Consider the following 15652-nt stretch of genomic DNA (forward strand, 5'->3'; position numbering starts at 1 on the left):
ACTGTCAATACTGTGTCAGTAAATACTGACATCTGCTGGACATTAAAAATCCCTACAGGCAACCTCAACGGACACTGATTTTATGACCTAAACCAAATCATTGTATTTCATATCTTCATTTAAATAAAAATCTATTTTTATCTTTTTTAGATACAGTCAATAAATAATGTGAACATGATTGATTGAAACTTTTATTAGTAGATTGCACAGTTCAGTACATATTCCGTACAATTGACCACTAAATGGTATGCACATGTATCCATCCATCCATCCATTTTCTACCGCTTATTCCCTTTTGGGGTCGCGGGGGGCGCTGGCGCCTATCTCAGCTACAATCATAACATGGAAATCTAAGAGAACGTGTTGTGAATGAGGACACTCGTGGACTGGGAATTTTTATATTTATTTTTTACATGCGCTCTAAATACGCACTGTTGATTGAAACTTTTATTAGTAGATTGCACAGTACAGTACATATTCCGTACAATTGACCACTAAATGGTAACACCCAAATACCTTTTTCAACTTGTTTAAATCGGGTCCAGATTAATCATCCATCCATCCATTTTCTACCGCTTATTCCCTTTTTGGGGTCGCGGGGGGCGCTGGCGCCTATCTCAGCTGGATTAATCAATTCATGGTAAAAAGGTAAAGGGTTCGAACAAGTGCCCTAAGGCAGTGGTCCCCAACCTTTTTTTCATCCGCAGACCGGTCAATTGTAAGTGTATATTGTGTTTTTTATGTTGATTTAATAAAAAAAAAAAATATTTTTTTTTTTAACCTTCGTCTTGTGTTAGGGTCGGCACCGACCCGTTTTAGTTTTTAAATGCATAAAAGAACCACATACATTTATTTTTATGCATCAAGGCTTTTTGACTTTGTCAGGAACCTCTATTTCAACAAAATAAAACTTGTTTTTTTTGTTTCACTAAATTATAAAATGCTCTGGTTGAAATTATGACATTGGTGTTGTTAGGGTCGGTTTCGACCCAGTTATAAAAAATAAGACTATAAAGCACTAAGTAGAGCCAAAACTGAACACACTGACGGCCAGCTCCTCTCCCAATCATGTGAGCTTTAGTGGATCCTCATTTTACCTTGTTATCCAGTACAAAAACAAACAAAATTTATGTGGTTCTTTTATGCATTTAAAAACTAAAATGTCCAGACATTTGAGGTCAATTCAGTATAGAGTTGTTACTATGTTAAAATTATTAAAATGAAAAAATAAATAAAACAAATTTATTTAAGAAATGTGTTCTAATACCCCTCAGTAATGGTCAGGTAACACAACAACCTTTTTTTTTATTTATACGATTCTCTTGAGGTTCGTTTTACCATTTTTTCAGTTGAAATCGAGGGGTATACTGACAAAAAAAGGCCCAATGGCCCACACCAAAAATATTAAAACCAATATTTTCATGGATAAGGAAACCTAACGAGGTAACCAAGAGATGAGAAACAAATTGGATGATAGATAATTGTTTTTAGTGTATTTTACAGCTGATTTAAGACATGGGTCAAAACCGACCCGTTAACATAAGAGATGGTAACAGAAAGCTAACACAAGAGGAAGGTTAAATAAAAAATTCTTCTGCGGCCCGGTACCAATCGGGCCACGGCGGCCCGGTGGTTGGGGACCACTGTCCTAAGGAACTCATCACGAACAACTAGAGTCCTCCACTCTGCCGACTGAGCTATCGAAGAGATCATTTCTTACTGCTTCGTAATGTAAGCAATAGGATGTTTGTGTTGGTGGGACAATGCTAGAAACTTTGAGAGAACAGGATGAAACAAGGAAATGAACACAAATACCTGTTTTTCCTATATATGACCAAAATATTCCCACACGGTGGAAATGATCTCCGACGACGATAAATGACAAATGAACAACAACAGAAGTGCGTCGATTCTGTTGGCAGCAGCATCTCGTTGACAGATGTGCTTCCTTATAAACACGGGTCGGCATGCAGGTGCCAGTGCGACACAGTTGGTGTATCTGTCACGAGACCGAAACAGCTCATGGTCGGTCACGTGACTTTCTAAGAGCGGTACGCACACCGACACAGGGTTTCGCTCTATGAGCTCGACGCATGCGCTGATGCATCGGTGTAGCCGGACCCATCACTACACAATGGCATGACGAGATACAAATGAACAAAAGACAATAACTAGTGTCGTTGGTCTTTTGTAATTTATCGTTGTCGGAGATCATTCCCACCGTGTGGGAATATTTTGATCACGTATCGGGAAAAAAAGGTATTTGTGTTCATTTCCTTGTCTTTTCATCCTGTTCTCTGAAAGTTTCTAGCATTGTCCCACCCACACAAAATCCTATTTCTTACATTAAAAAACAGCCACAAACAATCTCTTTGATAGCTCAGTTGGTAGAGTGGAGGACTGTAGTTTTTCATGCTGAGTTATTTAGGGCACTTGTTCACAAACCCAGCTCGAACCCATACCTTTTTACTGTCAGGCTCGGGCTGTGGATGTTTGTGCTTCCTCGATGCAAGGATGATGTGGGACGAGTCAGGCATGAATGTAAGTACATGATTTATTAAATAAACAAACACTATAATCAAAAATAATCAAACTAAGGGCGTTCACAAGGAGGTATAAAACTTGGCTACAAAATACAAACAGGAAACAAAAACACTTGCTCGATTGGCATGAATGAACTATGAACAGACAAAACAAAAATAGCACTGTGGCATAAATATATAAACTTACTCGGCATGGAACTGTGGACAGGACGTAAAGGTTTGGACAGCATGGGTAGGGTGCGTGTGTGTGAGTGTGAGGATCCCAGGACGAAGACAAGAAAAAGAGTGACTTAAATAGCTGTGAGGATTAGTGAAAACAGGTGAGGCTGAGAACAGGGACGTGACAGGTGAAAACTAATGAGGTTGGCATGGAAACAAACAAAACCAGGAAGTGCAAAACGTGACTGATTGTCCAAAATCAAAAACATAACATGACAAAACAAGATCCATAGGTGTGACATTTACCATGAATTGATTAACGTGGACCCCGATTTAAACACGTTTAAAAACTTATTTGGGTGTTACCATTTAGTGGTCAATTGTACTGTACTGTGCAATATACTAAAACGTTTCAATCAATCAACGCTGCGTATACAGAGCGCATGTAAAAAAAAAAAAAAAAAAAAAAAAAAAAATCCCAGTCCACAAGTATCGTCATTCACAACACGCTCTCTTAGATTTCCATGTTATGATGCATGTGCATACCATTTAGTGGTCAATTGTACGCAATATGTACTGAACTGTGCAATCTACTAATGAAAGTGTCAATCAATCATGTTCACATTATTTATTGACAGTACCTAAAAAAGATGAAAATATATTTTTATTTAAATGAAGATATGAAATAATCCTAAATGAAATACAATGACTTGGTTTATATTATTGTATATACTAGGTCATAAAATCAGTGTCAGTTGAGTCGGTCCATAGGTTGCCTGTAGGGATTTTTAATGTCCAGCAGATGTCAGTATTTAGTGACAGTATCAATACAGTTTTGCAATGTGTCGAAACATGAAGCCTCATTAACCCATCACTAGCGCGCACAATGGCGGGTAACAAACTAGACCAGGAGTCACCAACGCGGTGCCCGCGGGCACCAGGTAGCCTGCTGGCCTGTTCTAAAAATAGCTCAAATAGCAGCACTTACCAGTGAGCTGCCTCTATTTTTTTTATTTTTTTTATTTACCAGCAAGCTGGTCTCGCTTTACTCGACATTTTTAATTCTAAGAGAGACAAAACTCTCATAGAATTTGAAAATCCAAGAAAATATTTTAAAGACTTGGTCTTCACTTGTTTAAATAAATTCTTTTTTTTTTTTTTTTGCTTTGGTTCTTATAACTTCCAGAAAGACAATTTTAGAGAAAAAATACAACCTTAAAAATTATTTTAGGATTTTCAAATACATTGCTTTTTTACGTTTTAAATTCCTTCCTCTTCTTTCCTGACAATTTAAATCAATGTTCAAATAAAATAAATACATTTTAATTTAATTCTTCATTTTAGCTTCTGTTTTTTCGACGAAGGATATATGTGAAATATTTCTTCAAACTTATTAAAATTCAAAAAAATTATTCTGGCAAATCTAGAAAATCTTTAGAATCAAATTTGAATCGTATTTCAAAGTTTTTTGAATTTCTTTTAAAATTTTTGTTCTAGAAAATCTAGAAGAAATAATGATTTGCCTTTGTTAGAAACATAGCTGGGTCCAATTTGTTATATATTCTAACAAAGTGCAGATTGGATTTTAACCTATTTAAAACATGTCATCAAAATTCTAAAATTAATCTTAATCAGGAAAAATTACTAATGATGTTGCATAAATTATTTTTTAATTTTTTTCAAAAATTCGAATTAGCTAGTATTTCTCTTCTTTTTTTCAGGTGAATTTTGAATTTTAAAGAGTCGAAATTGAAGATAAACTATGTTTCAAAATAACATTTTCATTTTTTTCTTGTTTTCTCATCTTTTAAACCGTTCAATTAAGTATTTTTTCATCATTTATTCTCTACAAAAAATCTTCCGTAAAAGGAAAAAAATGACGGAATGACAGACAGAAATACCCATTTTTGTGTTTGTATATATATCATATATATTTCTTAAAGGTAAATTGAGCAAATTGGCTATTTCTGGCAATTTATTTAAGTGTGTATCAAACTGGGAGCCCTTCACATTAGTCAGTACCCAAGAAGTAGCTCTTAGTTTCAAAAAGTTTGGTGACCCCTGAACTAGACTATACTCAAACAAAAACAGCACAATGGAATAACTAGATACAAATGAAAAAAAGACAATAACGGTGGCACAAAACAGACCAAAAACTTACGTGGCGTGGTCAAAATAACAAACAGCAAGGCAAGGCATGAAGGTAGATGAGGGTCAGGTAGAGTAGGTATCAGAAGGCACGGTAGGGTAAAGTTGCCAGCAGGAGGACAGAAACAGAATGGCTTTAAATAATGACTATGACAATGATTACTAACAGGTGTGAGGGCTGAGGACAGGGGCGTGACTTGGAGACCAGGTGGAAACTAGAGACGCGCGGATAGGCAATTATATCATCCGCAACCGCGTCACCAAAGTCGTCATCCACCCGCCATCCACCCGAAACAACATTTTATCAGAAACGCATCTGCCCACCACCCGCCCGCTGAAATACATCAGAGTTTGGCCACCCTTACCACTCACAGAGCTATTTAAACCTGTTTCACAGAGTAACGAAGACAATTGGAGCCGCTAACGTCCTCGCGATAATCCAATTGGCGTTCATCCTGATGACAAGGATCTGGGCGTGCTGTGAAGCCATTGCCTTTGACACCTTCAACAACATGTACGCACCGATTGTTAGTCTGGCTACATGTGTGCAGCTTCCGCAATCACACGTACAAGATTGAAAGGCATACTGGGTGACACAGAGTACACTGATGGTTGTGATATAAACAACTTTAACACTTACTAATATGCGCCACGCTGTGAAGCCACAGCAAACAAGACTGACAAACACATTTCCGGAGAACATCCTCACAGTAACACAACATAAACGCAACACAACAAATACCCAGAATCCGTTGTATCCGCGAGACTTCCTGAATATATTTTACACACCCGCGCCCCCATCCCCGCCCACCTTACTGACGTACGGGGTGGGGGGGTGGCGGGGTTTGCTGCTAGCGAATGTATAAAATAGTCAGAGGGTGTCATGGATACAAAGGATTATGGGTATTTGTTGCGTTGTGTTTATGTTGTGTTACTGTGAGGATGTTCTCCCGAAATGTGTTTGTCAATCTTGTTTGGTGTGGCTTCACAGCGTGGCGCATATTACTAAGAGTGTTAAAATTGTTTATATCACAACCATTAGTGTACTCTGTGTCACCCAGTATGCCTTGCAGTCGTGTGCGTGTTGCTGCGAAAGCCACACACAACATGATGCTGGACTGACAAGCAGATCGTATATACTGTAGAGGGTGACAAAGTCAATGACTTCATAGCACGCCCTAATACTTATCTGGGTGACTGCCGGAAGACATTCTAGAGAATAGTAGCCTTTCCTATTGTCTTCTTCGCTTTGTGACACGGGATCCACCGCCATGTCCCCCACCGCCCTCCCATGACTTTTAATCATAGTTTTGTTTTGGGGTTTTTGGATATCTAGAAGCTGTCTTTAACGGGGGGCTCTGTCACGCCTGTAAGTTATGTTTAGTTTTTGGACATTCAGTCACGTTTTGCACTTCCTGGTTTTGTTTGTTTCCATGTCAACTCATTACTTTTCACCTGTCATGTCACGTCCCGGTTCTCAGCCTCACTTGTTTTCACTAATCATCACAGCTATTTAAGTCACTCTTTTTCTTGTCTTCGTCCTGGGATCCTCACACTCACATGCACCCTACCCATGCTATTCAAACCTTCACGTCCTGTCCACAGTTCCATGCCGAGTAAGTTTATATATTTATGCCACAGTGCACTCTTTTGTTTCATGTCTTTAGTCTTGCCATCGTGCTGTTTAAGTTTATAGTTAAATTGTCTTTCATGCCCTTGAGCAAGTGTTTTTGTTTTCCCTGTTTTGTATATATTATATAATAAACAACTATGTACTCACGTCCACGCCTCGCTCGTATTGATCCTCATCTGCATCGAAGAAACAATCCATGTCCAAGCCCAGTTATGACACAAAGTATATCAAATATTTCCGGATGATTCAACCGCCACCCGCCCGGATCTAATTAAAATAAATGTTTTCGTCATGTCCCCCGCCCGACCCGCGGTTTATCCGCGGATGAACCGCAAACCGCGCATCTCTAGTGGAAACTAATGAGTAACTATGGAAACAAAACCGGAAGTGCAAAACACAAGAACTGAATGTCCCAAAAAAAAAAAACATAACACGACCAAACATAACAAAACCACAACATAATCCACAGGCGTGACATGTTGTGCAGAACTTTGGAAACATTTATATTGTTTAAATGTGCTATACAAATAAACTGGATTGGATTGGATTGAACAAGTCCTGATAAATGCTCTTCAAATAATCAACTCATTGATGAAACATTTCTGGGATTCCCATCACGCACCTGCTTGCAATCCTTCTGACATCCCTGATCTGCAGCCTGCAGTAAATATTTGATGGGACATTGTGTCAGTGGGGCTCCCTCCCACTCCACTTCCCAGCCTTCATCCCCTCAGCTTGGAGTCGAACGCAGCACAAGCAGCAGACAGTCTTTCTTCACTGCTGCTAGTGCTCACATCTATACGCCTGCGTGCGTGTGTGTGTGTGTGTGTGTGTGTGTGTATGTGCGTGCGTACATGCTGCAAAGGAAAAGTTAGCCATCAGACTGGAGTCGCTCAGCTTTGCCAGTGGATGGACTTTATTCACGAGCGAGCAAGGTGGCATCATGAAAAGTAAGTCATCGTTCATTAAAAAAGAAAAAGGTACAATTTTTATTTGCATTTTATTTTTCAAAACACTTTTCCTTCTTTCTTTTCTTTCCTTTGTCGTTGGTAAATCTATGTCCACCTTTTGTTATACAAGTACAACCCATTTATCATTTATTTATTTAATTTGTAAGTTGTGCGTTTGTTACATTTTTACTGATATTTCTTCCATTTATCATTAATAGATTTGCTTATTTCATTCAGTTCTTTTTTCATTTTAGTATTTTTTTTTACCTTTACTTATTCATCTATTCTACATATTCCTTTTTTTTTTAATTATTGTCTTTTGTTCTGTCCATTGTTCTCTCCTTAACTACAATTTAACCCACCAAAAGTAAACAAAGTGGTACATTGCAAATGATATAATAAGACTTGAATTATCAGGATCTGAATATGTGCTGCTTCTTTCTACTGCTTTTCAGACATGTTGAAATGATTTATTGTATCCACATGCTGTAACTTAATAACTATATCACGCCGCGCTCGAGGACAGGCACAATAACAGTTTCCCCGCCATCGCTGGCAGACCTGTTTTGCTTTGTTTATTTAACTATTCCAAAAATGACTCTGATTTAAAAAAAAAAGTTGTTTATTAGATTAATGTTAAAGTACCAATGATTGTCACACACACCCTAGGTTTGGTGAAATTTGTCCTCTGCATTTGACCCATCCCCTTGTTCACCCCCTTGGAAGTGCTACAGTGGTTCTCCACCTTTTTTCAGTGATGTACCCCCTGTGAACATCTTTTAATTCAACTACCCCCTAATCAGAGCAAAGCATTTTTAATTAAAAAACAGAGAAAAAGAAGTAAAATACAGCACTATGTCATCAGTTTCTGATTTATTAAATTTCAGTACATGCAAAATATTGCTCATTTGTAGTAGTCTTTATTGAACTATTTGGAAAAAGAGATATAAAAATAACTAAAAACTTGTTGAAAAATAAACAAGTGATTCAATTATAAATAAAGATTTCTACACATAGAAGTAATCATCAACTTAAAGTGCCCTCTTTGGGGATTGTAATAGAGATCCATCTGGATTCATGAACTTAATTCTAAACATTTCTCCACAAAAAAAAGACATCTTTAACATCAATATTTATGGAACATGTCCACAAAACAAATCTAGCTGTCAACACTGAATATTGAATTTTTGCATTTCTTTTCACAGTTTATGAACTTACATTCATATTTTGTTGAATTATTATTCAATAAATATGTTTATAAAAGATTTTGAATTGCTGCTATTTTTAGAATATTTTCAAACAATCTCACGTACCCCTTGGCTTACTTTCAAGTACCCCCAGGGGTATGCGTACCCCCTTTTGAGAACCACTGGATTAGAAGATAGGTGCGCTATTAAATATATCAAAGCACATTTTAAGACCAATATCCTAGAAAAATATATTGTTCTTGAATCCACTCCAATAAGTAATGCTATGATCAATGTTAATTACAAAACTAAATGTGAGACGTAAATAAAACAATGTGTAAGTGTTTTTATATAGTGTATTATTGGTACACATGTTTAACCAACACATATACAGAGATATTTTACAACTGCTTGTCTATGTCTTTACTCTGTATATATTTGAACAGTGTTTATGATGTGTGCAAGGTGTACATGTAATATTTTGTCCATCTATCAATCCATTTTCTACCGCTTGTCCCTTTCGGGGTCGCGGGAGCCTAGCTCAGCTGCATTCGGGCGGGAGGCGGTGTACACCCTGGACAAGTCGCCACCACATCAAAGGGCCAACACAGATAGACAGACAACATTCACACTCACACACTAGGGCCAATCTAGTGTTGCCAATCAACCTATCCCCAGGTGCATGTTTTTGGAGGTGGGAGGAAGCCGGAGTACCCGGAGGGAACCCACGCAGTCACGGGGAGAATTGTGAAGAAAATTTCACATTTCTATGAAGCTTAATGTATGAGCCCGATGCCTCTTAGTTTTGCTACATCTTGTATTTGAGATTGTTAATAGGGTTAGGCCAGGGGTCGGCAACCCAAAACGTTGAAAGAGCCATATTGGACCAAAAATACTGTCATGACTTGAACTCTGGAGTGGTTTGTTTTCCCGTGGTGCAAAGCGATTGGACCGGACACGACGTAACATTTTAATTAATAACTCAAAAAAGGTGCAAACGAAGGCGCTCACAGCGGAGGTTCAAAACTTGGTGATGAAAACAAAACTTGCACTGAGGCAAAACTACGGACATAAAACAAAACTTGCACTGTGGCATGAATAACAAAAAACTTACTTGGAACAAGAAAGGAACATGGATAACAAGGGTGTGACGAGGGTGAGTAGAAAGCGATGTTGCCAGGCCGACTGCCTGGCAACTACAGGCTTAAATAGGTGCAGCGATGACATGTGCGTTAGTCCAGACCAATCAGGTGCGTGAGTCGTGAACACATAACAGGTGAAAACTGATGGGTTGGCATAGTGACAAAACAAACAAGAATGCCCAATGAATCCAAAACAAAGCAGAACGTGACCACAAAACATGACAAATACTAAAAACAAATCTGTCTGGAGCTGCAAAAAATGAAAAGCTGTATATAAGTCTATATTGGCGATAATAGCCTACCATCAAAATGACTTTAAAAGTCTTGTGTTATAATAAAGTCAGCACGTGATGTAGGTGGTGATATTAGCTATAATAGCCTACTATCAAAATGACTGTGTCACAGGCTGAAGCAAAGCTTTGTTGACAGAAATATTGAAATGTGATTTATTCTACAGATTTTTACAAGATTACGAACCCATTGTAAATCAGAGGCTACTCAGAAGGTGAGATAACTCCTGGTAATGACTGACTTTTAATGGCCAAAAGGTGTAGATGTGTCCGTCCAAGTTAAAGGAAATGTCAGAATGTCTGCTTTTAATAGATTTATCACAATCTTTGCAAAGCTAGGTAACGTTTGCTGTAGTCTGGAACAACAGGGCACACAAAAAACGATCAGAAATTCAGCCAATATTACATACAGGTAATGTGTATATAAATTATATACAAAGAGGATAAAAGTAAAGGAAATGATATGAGCTCATATATACCAACAAATGAGGCAAAATGATGCAATATGTAAATAAAGCTAGCCTAAATAGCCTGATTAGCACTCCAACAAGTCAATAACATCAACAAAGTGCACCTTTGTGCATTCACGCACAGTATAACACTTTTGGTGGACAAAATGAGACAAAGGAGTGGAAGATTTTGCATGTAAACAAACTGTTGTGTCACTCCACACTATGATGAGTTCAAGAACTACTGAAATTAGGACAAAACGATACGGTCATCAGTGAAGCATACACACAAACATGTTAAACATCGGGCGTTCTAACAATTGGGAAGGTTTGGGTCATGTTTGTCCTCAAACAAAAAAACATAGTAAAACAAAAACATTATTTTTAAAAATGCTCCAGGGAGCCACGAGGGCGGCACTAAAGAGCCGCGGGTTGTTGACCCCCGTTAGGCGAAATAAGTGCTCAACTTCAGCCTAAACATTTTTGGTTTGTAAAATTGTCAATTCATGAATTCATGGATGTAAAACGGTTTGTTTATTTTGTTGACCACTGACCGAAGAAAGAAATAACTAAACTAAACCAAACAACAGGTTGCCCAATCATAAACGTCTGTAGATATTAAGTAACATTCCGTATAAGGACACCATTGTTCTGCTATACAGTAGTACCTCAACTCACAAGCTTCATTGGCTCTGTGACGGATCTCTTATTTGTAACTTGTATTACAAATCAAAGTCAGCAATTGAAATGAATTAAAATTAATGTAATTGATGCTTGGACCTGCTTTTTACAAGAAAAACACACTTTTACATAACAAATATTCGCAACACTTTAGTATGGGGAACATATTCACCATTAATTAGTTGCTTGTTAACATGCAAATTAGTAACATATTGGCTCTTAGTCATTTTTAAGTACTTATTGATGCCTTATTCTGCATGGCCTTATTATACAAGCAGTAAGCCATTAACTAAGAGTCTTTCCTCAATAAACTCAGTGATTGCTTGTTAGTACTAAGTAAGGAAGTTGTTGTATATGATTCTCCCTTTAATACATTTTAATTAATATGGTCTGTTCTTACATAACAAAACACAAAACTACTATAACCCTAACACTAACCCTAACTCAAGTCTTTGGTACTTACAATATGTTCCTCTAGTGCAGGGGTAGGGAACCTATGGCTCTAGAGGCAGATTTGACTCTTTTGATGACTGCATCTGGCTCTCAGATAAATCTTAGCTGACATTGCTTAACACGATAAGTAATGAATAATTCCGCTGGTAATCACCGTGTTAAAAATAACGTTCAAATTATGAAACATTCTCATGCATTTTAATCCAACCATTCGTTTTTTATCGCGCCTGTTCAAGATGTTGCATTAATGGTAAGAAGGATTACATTTATTATTGGTTAGCTTTAAAAGAACAATGTTATTAAAAAGAATAAGAGACTTATTATACTCTAAAAATGTTGGTCTTAAAAATGCATGCATTTAGTTGTATTCAGTATTAAAAAATACTATATGGCTTTCACGCAAATACATTTTGAAATATTTGGCTTTCATGGCTGTCTCAGCCAAAAAGGTTCCCGACCCCAGCTCTAGTGTCCAAATAACTCCAAATTAAGTCTTTGTTACTCAGAATATGTTCCCCTAGTGTCCAAATAACTCTAAATTAAATCTTTGTTACTGTTACTGTTACCAAAATATTGTATAAAACAACACAATAGAAGCTAGTACAAACAACTACTTGAGTTTTAGGAAGTAATGTAATAATAAAGCACAGCATCTCAGTCAAACACACCATCAGCAGCGTTTCCATATTTTAATGGATACAGGTTTGCCGTTTGGATATAATTTTAACATCCTTGCCTGGTGTTTGACTCATTCTGCTCCAATATGGTGCAGACTAGCAGTGATACGCTCGAACGTCTTCGTCAAGTCAGCGACACGCTGAGTCATATTTTTGTTGATTTAATTTTCAATTCATTGAATATCATTCACTTTTTTTCTGCCAGCACTGTCCTCCACACTCAATTTCTTCCTTTCCTTGGTTGGAAAAACAAAGTCGATGTCTAGCTATAAGCTAGACATCGAGACTGTATGTTTTGGGTGGATCTTTCGGGATTCACTGTGACATTTGCTACGCCAACTAAAAGCGAGGATGCTTGGAACTCAAATGTTTGCTTGTAACTTAAAACATAATTCGCTGAGGGACAGCTGTCATCTGAAAACACTCTTAAGTTGAGGTATTACTGTATTCACCAAGTTTTTGTGACATCTCAAGTGATTTCCTCTCCATAGTAAAACCTCTGGGATTTCTCACAGGAGTTGAATGTTATTCTTGATTGACTTCTGCAAGGTTTTATTCAGCGGGAAATAATAGTTCAGCCGGCGCTAAAAACAGGAGCATATCATCAGGAGCATTGGGGACGGTGTGGCGCAGTTGGGAGCATAGCCGTGCCAGCAACCTGAGGGTTACTGGTTCGATCCCAACCTTCTACCAACCTCGTCACGTCCGTTGTGTTGTTGAGCAAGACACTTCACCCTTGCTCCGGATGGGTCCTGGTTAGGGCCTTGCATGGCAGCTCCCGCCATCAGTGTGTGAATGTGTGTGTGAATGGGTGAATGTGGAAATAGTGTCAAAGCGCTTTGAGTACCTTGAAGGTAGAAAAGCGCTATACAAGTATAACCCATTTACCATTTATTATATCAAATATGCTGAGTGGTTATTGGTTGTGATATTGGTAAGTTGGACTTATGATGTGATTGCATTGATCAAAAGCATCTTACCAAGTATCAGTCTCTGTATTTAAAAAGTCTTAGATGGTCTTACCATGATTTGATTAACGTGGACCCCGACTTAAACAAGTTGAAAAACTTATTGGGGTGTTACTATTTAGTTGTCAATTGTATGGAATATGTACTGTACTGTGCAATCTACTAATAAGTTTCAATCAATCAGTCTAGTGCAGGGGTGCCCAAACAATTCTCCACTGAGGGCCACAGACTGACAAATCAAAAGATGTGGGGCCCTTTTGGTATAGTTTTCTCTTTAAAAAACAGTTTAATATATAGAATTTTTTTTTTTTCAAAGACAAGACAGAGCAGGCTGTACTTCTTCCAGAGGAGGCTTTTTTGATTGATTGATTGAAACTTTTATTAGTAAATAGCACAGCTCAGTACATATTCCGTATGATTGACCACTAAATGGTAACACTCCAATAAGTTTTTCAACTTGTTTAAGTCGGGCTCCACGTTAATCAATTCATGGCTGCGCTCCTTCAACGTCTGTAAAAAAAAAAAGAACTCTTGTGGATGCACTACCAGTCTGTGGTTGCCAGTGTTCTGTACTACATCAGAGTGTGCTATGGTGGGGGACAGCTCCAGACTGGAGAAACTGATCAGACAGGCCGGTTCTACGATCGGAATAAAACTGGACTCACTGGTGACGGTGGCAGAGAAGAGGACTGTGGAAAAACTAGTGAGCATCCTGGATGATGCCAGTCACCCTCTGCATAGCGTTATCAGTAGCCAGAGGAGCCTGTTCAGTGCTAGACTGCTTCATCCCAAGTGCAGGACTAATAGACTAAAAAACTCCTTTGTCCCACACATTTCCTCTCTGGGGCGGGGGCGGGGGGTACTAGGATGACAGGGGATGCAAAACAATAACAGTCCAATACTTTTTCATAACATGGTCACTACTGCCTAGTTTCTCTTGTTATATTCTTATTTTACTGTTATATTTTTATTCTCATTGTTGCTTTTTATTTTTATTCTTACTGTAATGTTTTTCTATTTTGTTTCCATTTATTCCTTCATTATTTACTTTTTAAATTCGATCTCAATTCTGTACACTGCTGCTGGAATTTTAATTTTCCTCAGGGAACTCTCCTGAACGAATCAAAAAAGTAGTGTCCGTCCATCCATCCATCTATTTACCGTATTTTTCGGAGTATAAGTCGCTCCGGAGTATAAGTCGCACCGGCCGAAAATGCATAATAAAGAAGGAAAAAAACATATAAGTCGGACTGGAGTATAAGTCGCATTTTTGGGGGAAATTTGATAAAACCAACACCAAGAATAGACATTTGAAAGGCAATTTAAAATAAATAAAGAATAGTGAACAACAGGCTGAATAAGTGGACGTTATATGACGCATAAATAACCAACTGAGAAAGTGCCTGGCATGTTAACGTAACATATTATGGTAAGAGTCATTCAAATAACTATAACATATAGAACATGCTATACGTTTACCAAACAATCTGTCACTCCTAATCGCTAAATCCGATGGAATCTTATACGTCTAGTCTTACGTGAATGAGCTAAATATTAGATATTTTAACGTAATGTGTATGTTCACACATAAGTCGCTCCTGAGTATAAGTCGTATCCCCTGCCAAACTATGAAAAAACTGCAACTCATAGTCCGAAAAATACGGTATCTATCCATCTATCTATCCATCCATCCATCAAGTACCAACGTGACTGAGGTGTATACGTACAAAATTAGCTTAAAAAAAGCTAGTATACTCACAATAGATAAACATGGCTTCTAATAAAGTGTTGCAAGCCACAGGCTTTGAGTGACAATATTACCCAAAATGGCTAATTTTTGTGGTTTGATGTTGTCAAGGTTCCACGCCGGGTGACCCACCTGGAGAGTGCAGGAGGATGGATCAGCAGGGAGCCGATCAAGTTCCAGACGCCGAAGGCCTCCGAGGCAGCCCGGAGGAAGGGGGTGAAAGAGGGGAGAGTCCCATCCCGCCGTGCAAAAGGAGCCTTCTGGAGGTCAATGGCAGCCCGGACAGTCCACCGACCCGACTTAATACCGACGCACCACTGAGGCCGCTGGGAGGTGCGTCTCCTACACACACAGACACATTATCATTAGTATCAAAACACAAACCCAACCAAGAGGTACTGACTCGGTTTAGACCCGATGAGGGACTGATAGAACATAGTTGGCCAAACTCAAATAAGAAGAAACATAGCTGACTGCGACAATGTGGTTGAAAAGTCGGGGATTGAACCCCGGGGCCTCATCCTGTTCGTGACGCCAATTTTATATGGTCGAAAAGTCAGAATCTTAAACAGGAACAATAGAGAGTTTGTTACAACAGTTTTAATTACTCACAATCAGATAGTAC

At 38.3% G+C, this 15652-nt stretch overlaps 1 protein-coding gene across 1 annotated transcript in view; it reads left to right on the forward strand.

The window, feature by feature from the left end:
• Positions 1-7254: 7254 nt before the first annotated feature.
• Positions 7255-15652, forward strand: part of LOC133544276 (DNA-binding protein SATB2-like) — a 56368-nt gene continuing 47970 nt past the window's right edge. Inside the window, exons 1-2 of the mRNA XM_061889445.1 lie at positions 7255-7433; positions 15139-15360. Coding sequence (XP_061745429.1) covers positions 7427-7433; positions 15139-15360 — 229 coding nt within the window. The 5' untranslated portion in view covers positions 7255-7426. The remainder of the gene's footprint in view (positions 7434-15138; positions 15361-15652) is intronic.

Source organism: Nerophis ophidion, linkage group LG27 (genome assembly GCF_033978795.1).
Source record: "Nerophis ophidion isolate RoL-2023_Sa linkage group LG27, RoL_Noph_v1.0, whole genome shotgun sequence".
In the NCBI taxonomy this organism is placed as follows: Eukaryota; Metazoa; Chordata; class Actinopteri; order Syngnathiformes; family Syngnathidae; genus Nerophis; species Nerophis ophidion.